The 15,451-nt window shown below is 42.6% G+C and overlaps 1 protein-coding gene across 1 annotated transcript; it reads right to left on the reverse strand.

Annotated features, from left to right (window-relative positions):
• Positions 1 to 1,221: 1,221 nt before the first annotated feature.
• LOC138959812 (uncharacterized) lies at positions 1,222 to 12,564 on the reverse strand. Its single transcript, XM_070331432.1, has 5 exons — positions 12,501 to 12,564; positions 10,198 to 10,580; positions 7,592 to 7,699; positions 2,573 to 6,971; positions 1,222 to 2,279 (listed from the first exon to the last, which is right to left on the reverse strand). Exons 2-4 carry the CDS (start codon positions 10,309 to 10,311, stop codon positions 5,688 to 5,690), a joined length of 1,506 nt encoding a protein of 501 aa, XP_070187533.1. The 5' UTR covers positions 10,312 to 10,580; positions 12,501 to 12,564; the 3' UTR covers positions 1,222 to 2,279; positions 2,573 to 5,687.
• Positions 12,565 to 15,451: the final 2,887 nt, after the last annotated feature.

Genomic DNA, 15,451 nt, shown 5'->3' on the forward strand with positions numbered 1-15,451 from the left:
CAGTACAGAGAAAGTCATTCTGACAGTACAGAGAAAGTCATTCTGACAGTACAGACAAACACATTCAGTACAGAGAAAGTCATTGTGACAGTACAGACAAACACATTCAGTACAGAGAAAGTCATTCTGACAGTACAGACAAACACATTCAGTACAGAGAAAGTCATTGTGACAGTACAGACAAACACATTCAGTACAGAGAAAGTCATTGTGACAGTACAGACAAACCCATTCAGTAGAGAGAAAGTCATTCTGACAGTACAGACAAACCCATTCAGTACAGAGAAAGTCATTGTGACAGTACAGACAAACACATTCAGTACAGAGAAAGTCATTGTGACAGTACAGACAAACACATTCAGTACAGAGAAAGTCATTGTGACAGTACAGACAAACACATTCAGTACAGAGAAAGTCATTCTGACAGTACTGACAAACACAGGCGTACAGTGGCGCAGAGAAAAATGCTTGTGCGTGTGTTTCTTTCTTAGTTTCGTTCTATCATTTTTTTTTTTTAATCTTTTATAACATCATATCCGCCCTGCATTATCTGTGTCTACCTGCCTGCATGTCTATTTTTGACTGTCTGCCGACGGGCGCTGTGGCGGGGTAGTAAGACGTCGGCCTCTTAATCAGAAGGTCGAGGGTTCAAATCCCGGCCGCAGCCGCCTGGTGGGTTAAGTGTGGAGATTTTTCTGATCTCCCAGGTCAACCTTATGTGCAGTCCTGCTAGTGGCTTATCCCCCTTCATGTGTACACGCAAGCACAAGACCAAGTGCGCACGGAAAAGATCCTGTAATCCATGTCAGAGTTCGGTGGGTTATAGAAACACGAAAATACACAGCATTCTTCCTCCGAAAGCAGCGTATAGCTGCCTAAATGGCGGGGTAAAAACGGTCATACACGTAAAATTCCACTCGTGCAATAACAAGAGTGTACGTGGGAGTTTCAGCCCATGAACGCAGAAGAAGAAGAAGAAGAAGAAGACTGTTTGCCTCTTTCACTGACAGACTGTTAAATGAGGTATACTTTCAAAGGTTCTTTTTTTCAACAAAAAGTTAAAGCTGTTGTATGGTTGTTGTTGTTGTTGTTGTTTTTGTTGCTGATACTGCAATTGTTTTATTTGCTTTTTGTGAATCACACTCGGTTATTCACACACATACACACACTCTTACGCTAGCACACACAAACAAACACATAAACAAGCAAACACAAAGAAAATTTGTGTTTTTCTCATTCATTTTATTTCAAGCAAGCTCAAGCACTATTGTAATACAGACACAGATGATCTACCGCAAGCAAAGCTAAAGTGTACACAGGTAACCCTGGCACTATGTAGGTTACCTATTATTCAAGCTTTTTTTTTTTTTTAAAGGCCCACTTTGCCTCGTTCGCCTCACCGTCACAGATCTGACAAGACGTTTACGGATAAAACCATCCCTCCACTTGGTCACCTATCAAAAATGAACAGCCTGAGTGCTCTCTGTGCACCGTGCTGTTTTTTTTAAAGAATTATTTTGTAAAAGGCAACAACAAATTCCCAAATGACCACAGCAAGCAGTCAGGATGTTAATGTGGAATGTGACCTAGTGCCCATCGCCTTGCCAGATCTGAGACATGGAGGCAAACTGTTTTCACGGGGGCGTAGTGGGACTTTAAACACAGAGAGAAATCAGAAAACTGTACATAAACAACAAAGTTTCTTTCACTGACAATTCCTGGTGAGAAATTGTCTAAACCAAAGTATGCTAAGAATATTTCATTCACTTCACAGGACAGCCCTTTGCACCGGTCATGAGTTCTCTCCCTTGGGTCTGAACATAAAATCATTTCCAATCACACACACAAAAGAACAAAAATACAACAAAAACTAACACCAAAAAATCGAAGAATACAATTAGTTGAAAAGAGAAAATTTTCTAACAGATGTAAACATTTGCTGCCAACGTCTTGACTGACATTACACTCTCCAGAAATACCATAATGTCTTCTTCTTCTCCTCAACTCCTCAACGTTAAATGAAAAGTTAACACTACTGTACAACAACATCACATGAAAAGCATAGCATTACAATAACATTAAATAAAATGTTAAACACAACAAAAACAATTAAACATTTCAGAATCAATATGATTCAAAAGATTGTCAGTGATTTTCTCCAGTGTTTCCTCTTGTTTGCTAGTTGCTTTGATAAACTGCAGGTTTCCCGTCGGTGACAAAGTAGAGGTGGAAGAGAAACCCAATAACAATAACAATTACAGACTCCATATCACTGATGCCTCGTATAAATAATAATAATAATAATAAATGAGCATTTATATAGCGCAACATCATAACTTTACAATTATGCTCTTTGCGCTTGACACATTTAAAATTAAAACACAGTTATACAAGCATTTACATCTACATTCATAGTCAACAACGCTTAATTAAAAGCATACACCATCAAACATACATTACAAAAGATTCTTCCACTGTACTAACTAAGTAATAAAAACATGAATAAAATAGGTAGTAAAAAACAAGGAAATACCAGCTGAATACCCTTAATCAAACAGAACATGTTATCAACATCGTATGTACATATTTGAATTATATTACATATACTTTTACCATTCACAACAAAGGGGGAGAGGGAGGGGGGGGGGGGTAGGGTTAGAGTTAAAATCACAGGAAACTGTTTGTTCTGCATTTCTTTCTTATTTTGTGTTTTCTTTTCTTTTACCTTTTTTTTTTAGAGTGGGGGGGGGGGGGGTGGTACAAATTTTGAAGTCCTTGCTGCCTATAGTATACATCTCATCCACAATTTCTTGCAGAGTCAGCAAGTTCATCCAGAGAAACCCACCAGTAAGTTGGAGCTGAAAGAATACCAGTAACTTGAGTAAGACACCGTGAATTTGAGACAGTGTGTCAGCTTTGTCTGCCTGCTATGTCAGCCGGGTGTGCATGAGATCTTTCGAAAACAGCCACCACCCCTCCCCCCTTCTGCACACAGGCACACACTGAACACTTATTAAGTTACTTCTATTTTGTTGTAGTTGTTTTTCTGGGTTTTTTTTTTTTAAGAGGGTGTATTGACAATTAAGATTTCTGCACTGCCTGAGCAATGCAACACAAACATGTAGCAAACATGTGACAGACACACTGAGCAAAGACAACATGGCTACAAATATATGAAGACATCTTTAGCTACCAAAAAGTCTGATGGAAATGACAAAATAACTTATGAAAGACATGTCTAGCTACCCAAATAACATGATAACAGACAAGTACTAGAGAAGGTGGCAGAGAAGGTCTGTGTCATCGCTGACGGTTGCTCCTCCCATAGGGGGGGGGCGGGGTGAGGGGGAGGGGGGAGGGGAACAGAGGAACATGTAGAGAGATATGTGTACATCATTTCTGACATCAAATCTCACTCAGAGACAGGGTGAATCAAACAAAAAAATAGTATGATTTCACACATGTTGTCATAACTATTCACACATGTTCTTAAATCAAACAGAAAAGCAAATCATCAGTTTGTTCAAACGTTGTCACTTCTTTCAACAAAGAAGAGAAATGCTAAGCTGTGCAGGAGTGATGGGTGCCTACAGTTTTGCTTGCACAATTGATAAAATAAGATAATCATTTTTTTTAATGCTGATAAATACCCCCCCCCCCCCCCCCCCCCCCCCATTTCTCTTCTCTCTCTGTCCCTACTATGAGAAAAGTGCCAAGGCATGTGACAGTGAGCAGAAAGTGTCGCCACCATTTGCACTGAAACACACTCTGACCCTTCACCACACCGCTCGCTTTTTTCTTTCTTTATTTTCTTATTAAAAAAAACAATGATAAAGACTTCACATTTTTGACTTCTAAATACTGTGCTGTTTCTATGAGAAACAAACATGCTGTCAGCTCCCCACTTGGTTCAGTGTTTCCACCATGCATGAGAGAGCAACAGACATTTCATTATTCTGATCTCAAAACAAGATACATAGATATCAACAATAAAAACAACTAGAAAAATCTTTGCCTGTTTCCACACAATTGTGAAACAGCTTTTAAGTGCGAGTTATATTTATTCATGTTTTTCCATTCGTAGTAGGGATGCACAGAAGCAGGCTACATCAAGTCAATCACTTAAATTTCAAGGAAGATGATATTGTTATTTCATACTTCAAAGTATGAGATAAAAGATACTAGTACTTTGCTTGCCTCTACAAGACACTTTTATTTTTTTAAACTACAAGACAGATGATGTTGTACTAGTATTTCTGCAACATTTACTTTGTGTATCCTACTGCAGACCTGCCCACACCCTCCCTCTCTCTGAGTGTCTCCACTACAGGAACAAGGAAAAGGTGGGAAGTCACACAGTAGGACTCAGTGCATAGATGAATACGATCGAGCACAGAGAATGATAAATCAACTGCAATAGTCCTCATAGTCCCAAAGCACATACTTTATTTTTGAGAAATACATTCATAATATTTATGCTTGATATCATTCTGCAAATTGACACATTGGTAAAGATTGTAGTATGTACCATTGGTTAGAATGGATACACTTGTTTAAACTAACGTTTTATTGTAAGTGTAACCCTACCCTCTATCTCCTGGTAAAGGCAACTTCTGTGCATCCCTACCACAGTTAGACATGAAAACTGCTGCTCTAAGACTCGATTCAGCCAACCAGTTCACATCCATTCCAGCAAAGCATGCCTTGAATGCTACCAATGCTACCCAATGCCATATTTATCAACAGATCTGCCACAAGATTAACATACAGTGTACTTAATGCTGTAAACAGTACTCATATTCTGTGTCATGATAAACACATTTCATCCTTCAGTATGATATTGACTTGTGATAAAGTCGTCTCCGACAATCACGCCTCAGGCTAAAGACTGAAAGATGGATGTGTTAATATGAGGTTGTTCACAACAAGACAAGTCACTGCATGTCTTTCTTTCTTTCTTTATTTGGTGTTTAACGTTGTTTTCAACCGTTCAAGGTTATATCGCGACGGGGGAAGGGGGGGGGGGTGGATGGGATAAAGCCACTTGTTAATTGTTTCTTGTTCACAAAAGCACTAAAAATTGCTCCAGGGGCTTGCAACGTAGTAGTCACTGCATGTCAAGTGGTCAGATTCGTGAAAGTGTTGCCACAGGAACACAGACATGCTTTGCTGGGATAATTGTAAACTGGCTGCAAGGAATCATGTAAAAAAAAAAAGAAGTTTTTTTGTGTGTTTTTTGCCTGTCAGTACGTATGAGAAAGTGAAGCGAGTGGTAAAGAAAGAGATTGCGATGGATGATGAAGGTGTGTGAGGGTGTGAGCAGTCAGCAGAACATGCAGGGTGCCTCCAGTCAAGCCAGCCATCACATGTCTTGGGAGGAAGACAACAGCAAAAAGAACAACGCCTAACAGAAAGGAAACACTGTGGGGAAACCTCTCGGAAACACCACACAATGTTCACAGAATCTTCGGACAATGATATGTATTGGCTGGCTGACCAGTGACAACCTGGTGTCCAGCTGACGGACATTACAACAACTGCTAGCCCCGCCCCAAGTCAGTCACTGGTTGGTGAGAAACAGATAGAGTGTTCCCGCAGAATCAGAGTGCATGTTGGTCAGTGTTCAGGGAGAGTGCACAGACACAGTGCGCACTTCTCATCCCATCTCCTTCAGTTTGTTAACGACGTTAATGGCGCGGCACACTCATCACCGGGCTGAAGGCAGTGGTGGTGGTGATGGCGGCTTTCTTCCTGTTGCTGGTGGTGGTGATGGTGAGGGTGGCAGCAGACTCCGGAGCGTCCACAGGCACGGTGATGACACTGGGCATCTGACAGCTGACCGCCGGGGTCTCCGTCTCCATGGTCTCCATCTCCATGGCGGCCTCCACTCGGGGGCTCTCGATCTTGAAACCAAGCTTGAGCAGTGACTCGATGGCTGTCACCACGGAAGGGTCCTTCACCGTCGTCTTCTCCGCGCCCCCAGCGACCTTGACCTTGACCTGGTCAGTGTTGTCAGCAGCGGTCTTGGCGTACCTCACGTCTCCGAGTGGCTCCGTCACGACGCTGCCGGTCCTGACACTTAGGTCTTCTGCCTCTAGCTGAGGGGTGCTGGCAATGGCGACTGGAGGGGCGACTGAAGTGACAGCTGGTGACATGATGGATGGGGCGACTGAAGAGACGGCTGGCGTTGCGACCTGTGTGACCCCCAGAGGGACAGACTGGACCAGCGGAGCTCCCACAACAAGCTGCGGGGTTGCCATGGCCACGTGTTGCATCACAGGAGTGAGGATCTGTGAGCCGTCTTCGCCCTGCACGATGAAGTAGGCGTCCTTGGGGAGATAGAGCACCTGCTGGTCCTCGCCCACCTGCAGCGCCTGACCTTGACCTTGAACCTGAGCTGTGACCACTTCGTGCCTATCAGGTGACTGCGGGGGGGTCATGCCGGTGAAGATGACGTCATCCTTGTCCTGGTGCTGCCCGCTGGTGTCATCTGGTGTCTCCACCAGCCAGGGGGTCTGCAGTGTGTGGCGCTTGGTGGACGTCTTGATGCCGACTGGTTGGAACTCGCTGGCAGAGTGGGGCGGGGGGCTGGCAGAGTGAGTGGAGGAGGCCGGTGAATCTGGGCGAGTCAAGGTCATGTGAATGTCTGGGGCAGGGGCAGGTAACTCTTGGCGACTCATGTGGCTGTCAGGGGAAGGTAACTCTCGGCGAGTCATGTGACCATTGGAGACGGCGGCAGCGTGCATAGAAGGGTCACCGCGCAGTACGGACTTGTCTGTACGCTTCTCCCTGCCGTCCTTGCCGTGTTTGACAAGTCCCAGCGAGTCAGCTCGCTTGCCGATCCAGCGTTTGAGTGAGTCGGTCTGCTGACGCAGTGTGCGGTTCTCCGTGGAAAACTTATGAAGGTCTCCCTTCAGCTGCTCAATCATGGCCGCCAGCTCGCACTTGTCCTGGGCCAGCTGTTCATTCTCCTGCAAAACAACATCACTGAACATAACCACAGTGATCAGGCTGTACTTGTCTTGGGCTTTTGTGGTCTGGTACTTTTGATTCCTGGCACCTTTTTTGAGTCTTTTTTGGGGTGTTTTTTTTTTGGGGGGGGAGGGGGGGGGGGGGGGGGGGGGGGGGTGTTTAGAATTTAGATATTGTGAGAAAGCCACATCCACCTTTAACGACATGTACTGTAATATATTAAAGATGCAAGATATCAACATCAACCTGCACACGGACACAAGGTGGCAGTGCTGAACCATAAGAGGCAAGCCACAACTTGGGTCCACAAGAAGCAACCATTTCTGACCGCAGTGCCAGTGGACTCAAGAGTAGTGTCTCCCTCATTATTCTTATACCTTTGACCTCAAGAAATAGACAGAAATTATGAGGCATCCCCTCTCCCCCCCCCCCCCCCCCCCCTGCACCACCTCAAGAAATAGACAGAAATCATCAGGCATCCCCTCTTCCCCACCCACTCACCCCCCCCCCCCCCCCCACCACCTCAAGAAATAGACAGAAATCATCAGGCATACTCCCCCACCCCCCATCTTTACCACTTTCATAACTGACCAAACAGGTCACAGAAAACAAGTCTTACCATTTGCAGTTTCTCAAACTCTTCTTTCTTTTTCTTTCGGCTTTTCTCCGCCGCCTCCTTGTTCCGTATTCTGCGCTCACTCAGCTTCTCCTTTTCTTCCGACGACAGCTGTCAACACAAGGAAAAAATGTTCTATATATGTATGTCCCATGGGAAGACAATGTTCTATAGTTATATCACACAGCAAGGCAACCAAAGCAAGACAATGTTCTATAGGTATGTCACACGACAAGACAACTAAAGCAAGACAATGTTCTTCTTCTTCTTTCTTCTTGTCGTTCGCCAATGTTAAACTTGGAGTCCAGCTCTGGTAATGAAGCTGGTGGTGGACAATGTTCTATAGGTATATCACACGACAAGACAACTAAAGCAAGACAATGTTCTATTGGTATGTCACATGACAAGACAACTAAAGCAAGACAATGTTCTATAGGTATGTCACACAGCAAGATAACTAAAGCAAGACAATGTTCAATAGGTATATCACACGACAAGACAACTAAAGCAAGACAATGTTCTGTAGGTATATCACACGGAAAGACAACTCAAGCAAGACAATGTTCTTAATAGGTATGTCACACGACAAGACAACTTTCTTTCTTTCTTTCTTTATTTGCTGTTTAACGTCGTTTTCAACCACGAAGGTTATATCGCGACGGGGAAGGGGGGAGATGTCAATTGTTTCTTGTTCACAAAAGCACTAATCAAAAATTTGCTCCAGGGGCTTGCAACGTAGTACAATGTATGACCTTACTGGGAGAATGCAAGTTTCCAGTACAAAGGACTTAACTAACATTTCTTACATACTGCTTGACTAAAATCTGTACAAACATTGACTATATTCTATACAAGAAACACTTAACAAGGGGAAAAAGAGAAACAGAATCCGTTAGTCGCCTCTTACGACATGCTGGGGAGCATCGGGTAAATTCTTCCCCCTAACCCGCGGGGGGAAACAAGACAACTAAAGCAAGACAATGTTCTATAGGTATATCACACAGCAAGACAACTAAAGCAAGACAATGTTCTGTTGGTATGTCACACGACAAGACAACCAAAGCAAGACAATGTTCTGCCATAAACTGACCAAAATCGTCATGAAAAGCAATGATGTACCATGTTGAAGGGCTGTATGATTGTAACTGTGGGACACTGAACTTAAATTGTTCATCCGTTACTCGTTAAAAATGACCTCATATCTTACCATTACAGAGTGAGAAAGCAACTGACCTCATATCTAACCAATAGAGAATGAGAAAGCAACTGACCTCATATCTAACCAATAGAGAGTGAGAAAGCAACTGACCTCATATCTAACCAATAGAGAGTGAGAAAGCAACTGACCTCATATCTAACCAATAGAGAATGAGAAAGCAACTGACCTCATATCTAACCAATAGAGAGTGAGAAAGCAACTGACCTCATATCTAACCAATAGAGAGTGAGAAAGCAACTGACCTCATATCTAACCAATAGAGAATGAGAAAGCAACTGACCTCATATCTAACCAATAGAGAGTGAGAAAGCAACTGACCTCATATCTAACCAATAGAGAATGAGAAAGCAACTGACCTCATATCTAACCAATAGAAAATGAGAAAGCAACTGACCTCATATCTAACCAATAGAGAGTGAGAAAGCAACTGACCTCATATCTAACCAATAGAGAGTGAGAAAGCAACTGACCTCATATCTAACCAATAGAGAATGAGAAAGCAACTGACCTCATATCTAACCAATAGAGTGTGAGAAAGCAACTGACCTCATATCTAACCAATAGAGAGTGAGAAAGCAACTGACCTCATATCTAACCAATAGAGAGTGAGAAAGCAACTGACCTCATATCTAACCAATAGAGTGTGAGAAAGCAACTGACCTCATATCTAACCAATAGAGAGTGAGAAAGCAACTGACCTCATATCTAACCAATAGAGAATGAGAAAGCAACTGACCTCATAATTATCTAACCAATAGAGTGTGAGAAAGCAACTGACCTCATATCTAACCAATAGAGAATGAGAAAGCAACTGACCTCATATCTAACCAATAGAGTGTGAGAAAGCAACTGACCTCATATCTAACCAATAGAGAGTGAGAAAGCAAGTGACCTCATATCTAACCAATAGAGAATGAGAAAGCAAGTGACCTCATATCTAACCAATAGAGAATGAGAAAGCAAGTGACCTCATATCTAACCAATAGAGAATGAGAAAGCAAGTGACCTCATATCTAACCACTAGAGAGTGAGAAAGCAACTGACCTCATATCTAACCAATAGAGAGTGAGAAAGCAACTGACCTCATATCTAACCAATAGAGAATGAGAAAGCAACTGACCTCATATCTAACCACTAGAGAGTGAGAAAGCAACTGACCTCATATCTAACCAATAGAGAATGAGAAAGCAAGTGACCTCATATCTAACCAATAGAGAATGAGAAAGCAAGTGACCTCATATCTAACCAATAGAGAATGAGAAAGCAAGTGACCTCATATCTAACCAATAGAGAATGAGAAAGCAACTGACCTCATATCTAACCACTAGAGAGAGGGAAAGCCACTGACCTCATATCTAACCACTAGAGAGAGAGAGAGAAGGCAACTGACCTCATATCTGGGTTTCTTTGCGAAGAGCTCTTCTTGTGGGATGTCGTTTAGTCCCTCGCTGGCTCGTTTGTTCCTGATCCGTTCCCGTAACATCTCCTTGCCGACTTCACCCATCGCGGCAGCACAGGGACACGTCAAACTTCTTAAATAGATCTCCCCAAGGGACGCTCGTGTTTTCCGTCTGCAGTCTCTGAAAGCTCCTCCCGAAATGATGGCTTTCCGCAGAATGACTCAGTCAGTTTTTTCGAAAGTTGAGCTGGTTCTAAAAATAGAACGATTGTGTCGTCACGTGGTTTGTATCCTCGTAGATCTATTTGACAACCCCGTAAAAGGGCCAACTATTTTTAGATTCGCCTCACACTTGTGTCGTCGGCTGTAATAACCTGCAACAGATAATTATGATATGGTGCATGAATAGCAGTTCCAGTCAATCGCCGCGATAGGTAAAAATAACATCTAAAGCGCTGATTGCATACGAAGACCGCTTATGTCGGCTGATCAGGGAATTTGTCCTAAACTTAGTAGTGTCTCCGTTGCCCAACCTTCTTTTTCAAATGACACAAATCCAATCCTGCATTAATTTTGTTGAACTTTGTTTTTCTTTCCTTTAACATTTCTTTGTTTCAGGCTTTAACTGCCACCTCTTCCAAAGGTTTCTTCCCGCTTTAAAGATGTTGCAGGAATCCCGCGGGCACAAATATTGCTAGACAAAGCACCCGCCTAATTCCCCCTCCCTTTATTATTTAAATTTAATTCACGCCTCCAGTGCTTCTGGTCCAGTGTCGGAATTCAAACCAGTAAGCGTTTAAAACTCAGTACACAGGCTACATAATCCTGATATAAGGCTTGTATTTTTCCGTCGCTTCCAAAATGTGATGACTGGAAATGCCGTGAAAGGTGATCTCCCCTGTGACAAGTAATCGTTCTACTCATTTGACGTCATTGGTCTGCGGGGATAAAGGGGCTATTTATAGGCACACGTGTTCGTGAGCTTTGGCGTTTTGACTCATTTCAGATTAGTCATAAAAGTATCACTGTATTAATTAGGTTTATATCAAGCGAATAAAGTATTATAAACAAAGAATAACAAGTAAGATAATATACAGCGGCCATCATGACGTCATCATAAAGCGGATCAACAGCAACTTCGCTGCCAGTGGTTGTTACCAGAGAATTCACTGCCTCACAGTAGTTTCAATCAACACTAAATTCACTGATAGCCCACAAAATAACGCAACAAGATAAAAACAAGTTCATTCAGAAATAAAGAAAAGAATTGTTTGTTCGCACGGAAGCGGCCGTCGCTCTCCCGAGTGGCTATCCGTCTGAACTATGCTATGCCATGCAGTGGCTATCAGTCTGAACTATGCTATGCTACGCAGTGGCTATGCTAGGACTGAACTACACGTCTTCTCAGTAAGTAAACCGCGAGGACATTGGTCCTGATTGACAAACGGTAGCCATGGCAATGGTTGTAACTTGTTCACTTCTTTAAACTAAGTGATGTTACAATACTGCACGTCTGCACGTAGCCCCATTCACTCAAGTGGAACGGTAGGAACCTACTGGTGGTGCATGTAAAAAAAATCTGTACAGATTTGCGTTGGTTGGCACGCGCAGATCTCTCTCTCTCTCTCTCTCTCTCTCTCTCTCTCTCTCTCTCTCTCTCTCTCTCTCTCTCTCTCTCTCTCTCTCTCTCTCTCTCTCTCTCTCTCTGAGTCTCTCTCTCTCTCTGTTTTAAAGTTTAACATGAAATGTCATCGTGTGCAAGTTGTTCAAACACTACATGGAAAGTGATAATCTAGCCCCGCAAGTCAGTTCTAGACAGCGATCTGATGCAGGTCTATGGTAAGCCTAGCACGACGACCAGGGACTCTGACGTCACACCTTCCTCTTGCACCGTTCTCCCTGCTCTCCCCACAGTGACAACACTACATCACAACACTCTCCGCAAAATATCCACATCTCACGAAATAAATGGTTTTCGTGTCATCAATATCACACAAAATAATCATGTTGTATTAACAGTAAACTTCGGAATGTACTGATCAGCAGAAGTGAGACATTTAGCACAAAGTCGTGTGGCTGACACGGACAGCGATTTCACAGAAAATGGCCGTCGTTTTGATAAAGGCAGAGCCAGCCATGGAACACAACCAGCTAAGGAAGACTTACCTTGTACATATATGCACAACTTTACGTCAGTTCAACTGCATGAACATCTAACAGAAATATTTCACAACAAATCAATATTTGGTCTAAGTCCTTATCAGAAGTCGGAGGAGGAAAAGAGTGCGACTTACCAGCTCGAAGTCTGTCAGTTGTTTGAGAAGACAGGCAGTACCGTCTCCCACGAGTCCTAGTCAGAGCAGCATTAGTAATTGCGGGAAATCCCATACTGAGTGAGCCGCCGCTGGCTTAGGCCCGATTTCCCAAGATAGCTTTTCTCGGCGAGGGACTTTCCAACATTTGACGTCACGGAAAGGGAATACCCGATTGAGTATGAAATTGGGGAATCTGCGATGTGGCGATTCTATTCTTAGAATAACACAGCCCGATGCTGTTGGCACTGATTTACCTTCAAACTTACGCTGCATAATATTGCTTGATGCTCGTTGCTTTGAAAACAGATAAATAACATTAGTATTTGCTTTCTTCAAATATTTCGGATATCAGTTATTATAGACGTGTCGAACTAAGGCCATTTTCCGTTTTAATGTATTCATTTCAATGGACAATAAAGTGCTGTTATTGTTGTTGTTATTTATTGTAACTTGACAGCTGAAATACCCCAAAATACCCCTTGTTCTTCTGTCAGGTCACACACCCCCCCCCTTCCCAACCCCCATGAAATCTTTTCTGTTTGGGCCATTTATGATTTGTTCTTGATTTGTTTTTCACATTCATGATTTTCGTACAACATACACATTAAAGGGCATGAAGATGCAGAACGGAGTAAACAATTAAAGTACTCATGCTAGTAATTGTTTGTTTGCTTGTTTGTTTTTTTGTTTGAAAAGGTATACGAATAAAAAGGTTGACAAACATCTAACATAGCATAAAAAGTATTGTTGTGACTGTTTTGCCACTGAATAAAGTAGAAGCGCTATCTCACTGTTATGATTATCAGTATTTTGATATAATTATCAGCCATTCCACTCCTTGAGTGTTGAACTGTTTCTGCCATTTCTTGTCACTGAGATCTATCGCCGATGTATGGCAGCTCTAGTCAGTTAAGTGATATTGAAATATTAGTACTGAAGCTTCAACATTCCACGCGGAAACGGTGACCTTTTGCTGTATCCACGGTATCAGCCAAGTTCTTTTAAACTATTCTTTCTTACGTTAAAAGTCCACAACGGATACCGTCACCATTTCTTGCCAACATAGCATAACCCCAAGTGCCGTACGCTTTTCAACTTTTCCCTGGCGGTTTCGTAAAGCATGGAGTTAATATAAGTTTAGTCTTGCAGGTCATTGGCCCGCTCTTAGTCAGCCTCTAAACACGGGGGTCCATGTCAAAGGTCAACACAGTTCAGGTCACAGTTACGTCTGGCCACCGACAATCTCTGTTCAAAGTTAGTCAGTCTTGCTTGTCATTAGCTAGAAGTAGCAGATAGGTTTTTTTGGTATTACACAAACGAATAATTCACATGTAAAATCACTCCAATGACCATAATTTATGTCCACTTTTCTTGGTGCTGGAATGACAATGACAATGACTCGACAATTCTTTATTTAACGAGGGTAATAGATTAACTTGAGCAGTGATATGCTTTTTTACATCCAGCCCTCGCCCTAAAGAGGGAATAACTAAAAAAAAAAAAAAACTAACAAAACGAGGCAAAGAGCAAGAAACAACAGCTGGGTACTAGGTGTCCACATCGTGCAGGCCGCCACACGACTGACACTCATCATGCAACTTTGTCATCGGTCGTGTCAACACTCCGAGTAAACACAATTTGACACACTAGATTCTGAACACATTTCTGTAACACCGGCGTTGTGAACTTACATAGTACATCGTTCTACTAGCGAGAGACCTGAGGCACACATGATAAACTGTGACATTTGAACACGTACTTAGTCTAGGGAACACTATGTGTGCTACTTTTGCCATTAGGACTCAACGATGTAAAATGTGACAAAGTGTTCAAAACTTGTTGCAGAAGTATGTTCAAAATATGTTCATGTCTGTTTAGAGTGAATATCAGTGCATGCCTTCACCGTGACCGTGTGGGTGTATGTTGGATTGTTCAAGTAAAACTGATCACAGGCACCTTCTACGGTTTCTGTATACCTTTCAGACAGCATAATTATGACGCTATTGGCAAGTTTAGAAACAATTCAGTTGTGGTTGAAAGAGACGGGTGAGGGTACTGCGCAATACCCGTTTGCTGAAAGTGGCCAAGTTTTACTTGCATGCAGCCGTGTAGGCTGAAAAGAATGACTAGACTAATGGATCTCATGACATCAGCCCTATATCATCGCACGCTCTACACTGAAACAATTTCCCGAAATAGCAAGTTTAAACACGCCACACTCATACTGTGAATTGGTTAACAAACACTTAGAAATTATACAAATACAAACTTGTTATGTATTATAACTCCAGTCTGAATAATTATGCTTTCATGTGTTGTGTGAACAGTTGACTTTATTGAAAAAAAATCTGTCAAGACACAATACACCAATAGTTCAACTTGCGTTCCTCAGCCAAACCAGTCGCTACCCCTGGCAATCATTGCGAGAAGAAAATGTCGTGGAGGTGTTGGGCTGTAGCCTATTTACTGGTGCATAACTTCCATTCGCTTTAGTCTCAGTCTTTATTCACAGACAGCCCCCAAATCATACCCCCCCCCCCCCTCCCCCCAAAAAAAAGGAAAGAGAGAATGCTTTATGTCCTACAGGCTAAATGTTTCGCCTCTTCAAACTGGAATCTTCGACAAGCGCTTAGAACTGTACTCGCGGAATACGCGCTATATAAGCTTCATATTGATTGATTGATTGATCTTCAGGACAAGATATGGATTATATGATTCGAGTTTTACGCCCTCACGGCTTTTGACAAAATACACAAGTGTATGCGTGTTTAGGTGGTATCAGCCATCTGCATTTATGGCAGAATGACCGAGATCTTTTACGTACCACTGATTGTGGTGACACGGGGGTGGGACATGGCTTCCGTCTCTAGGTCTGTCGAGAAGTCGCTACTGCTAGGGTGTTTGTTCGTAGTATTGGTTACATTTTGCAT

This window comes from Littorina saxatilis, linkage group LG2, assembly GCF_037325665.1.
Source record: "Littorina saxatilis isolate snail1 linkage group LG2, US_GU_Lsax_2.0, whole genome shotgun sequence".
Classification (NCBI taxonomy): domain Eukaryota; kingdom Metazoa; phylum Mollusca; class Gastropoda; order Littorinimorpha; family Littorinidae; genus Littorina; species Littorina saxatilis.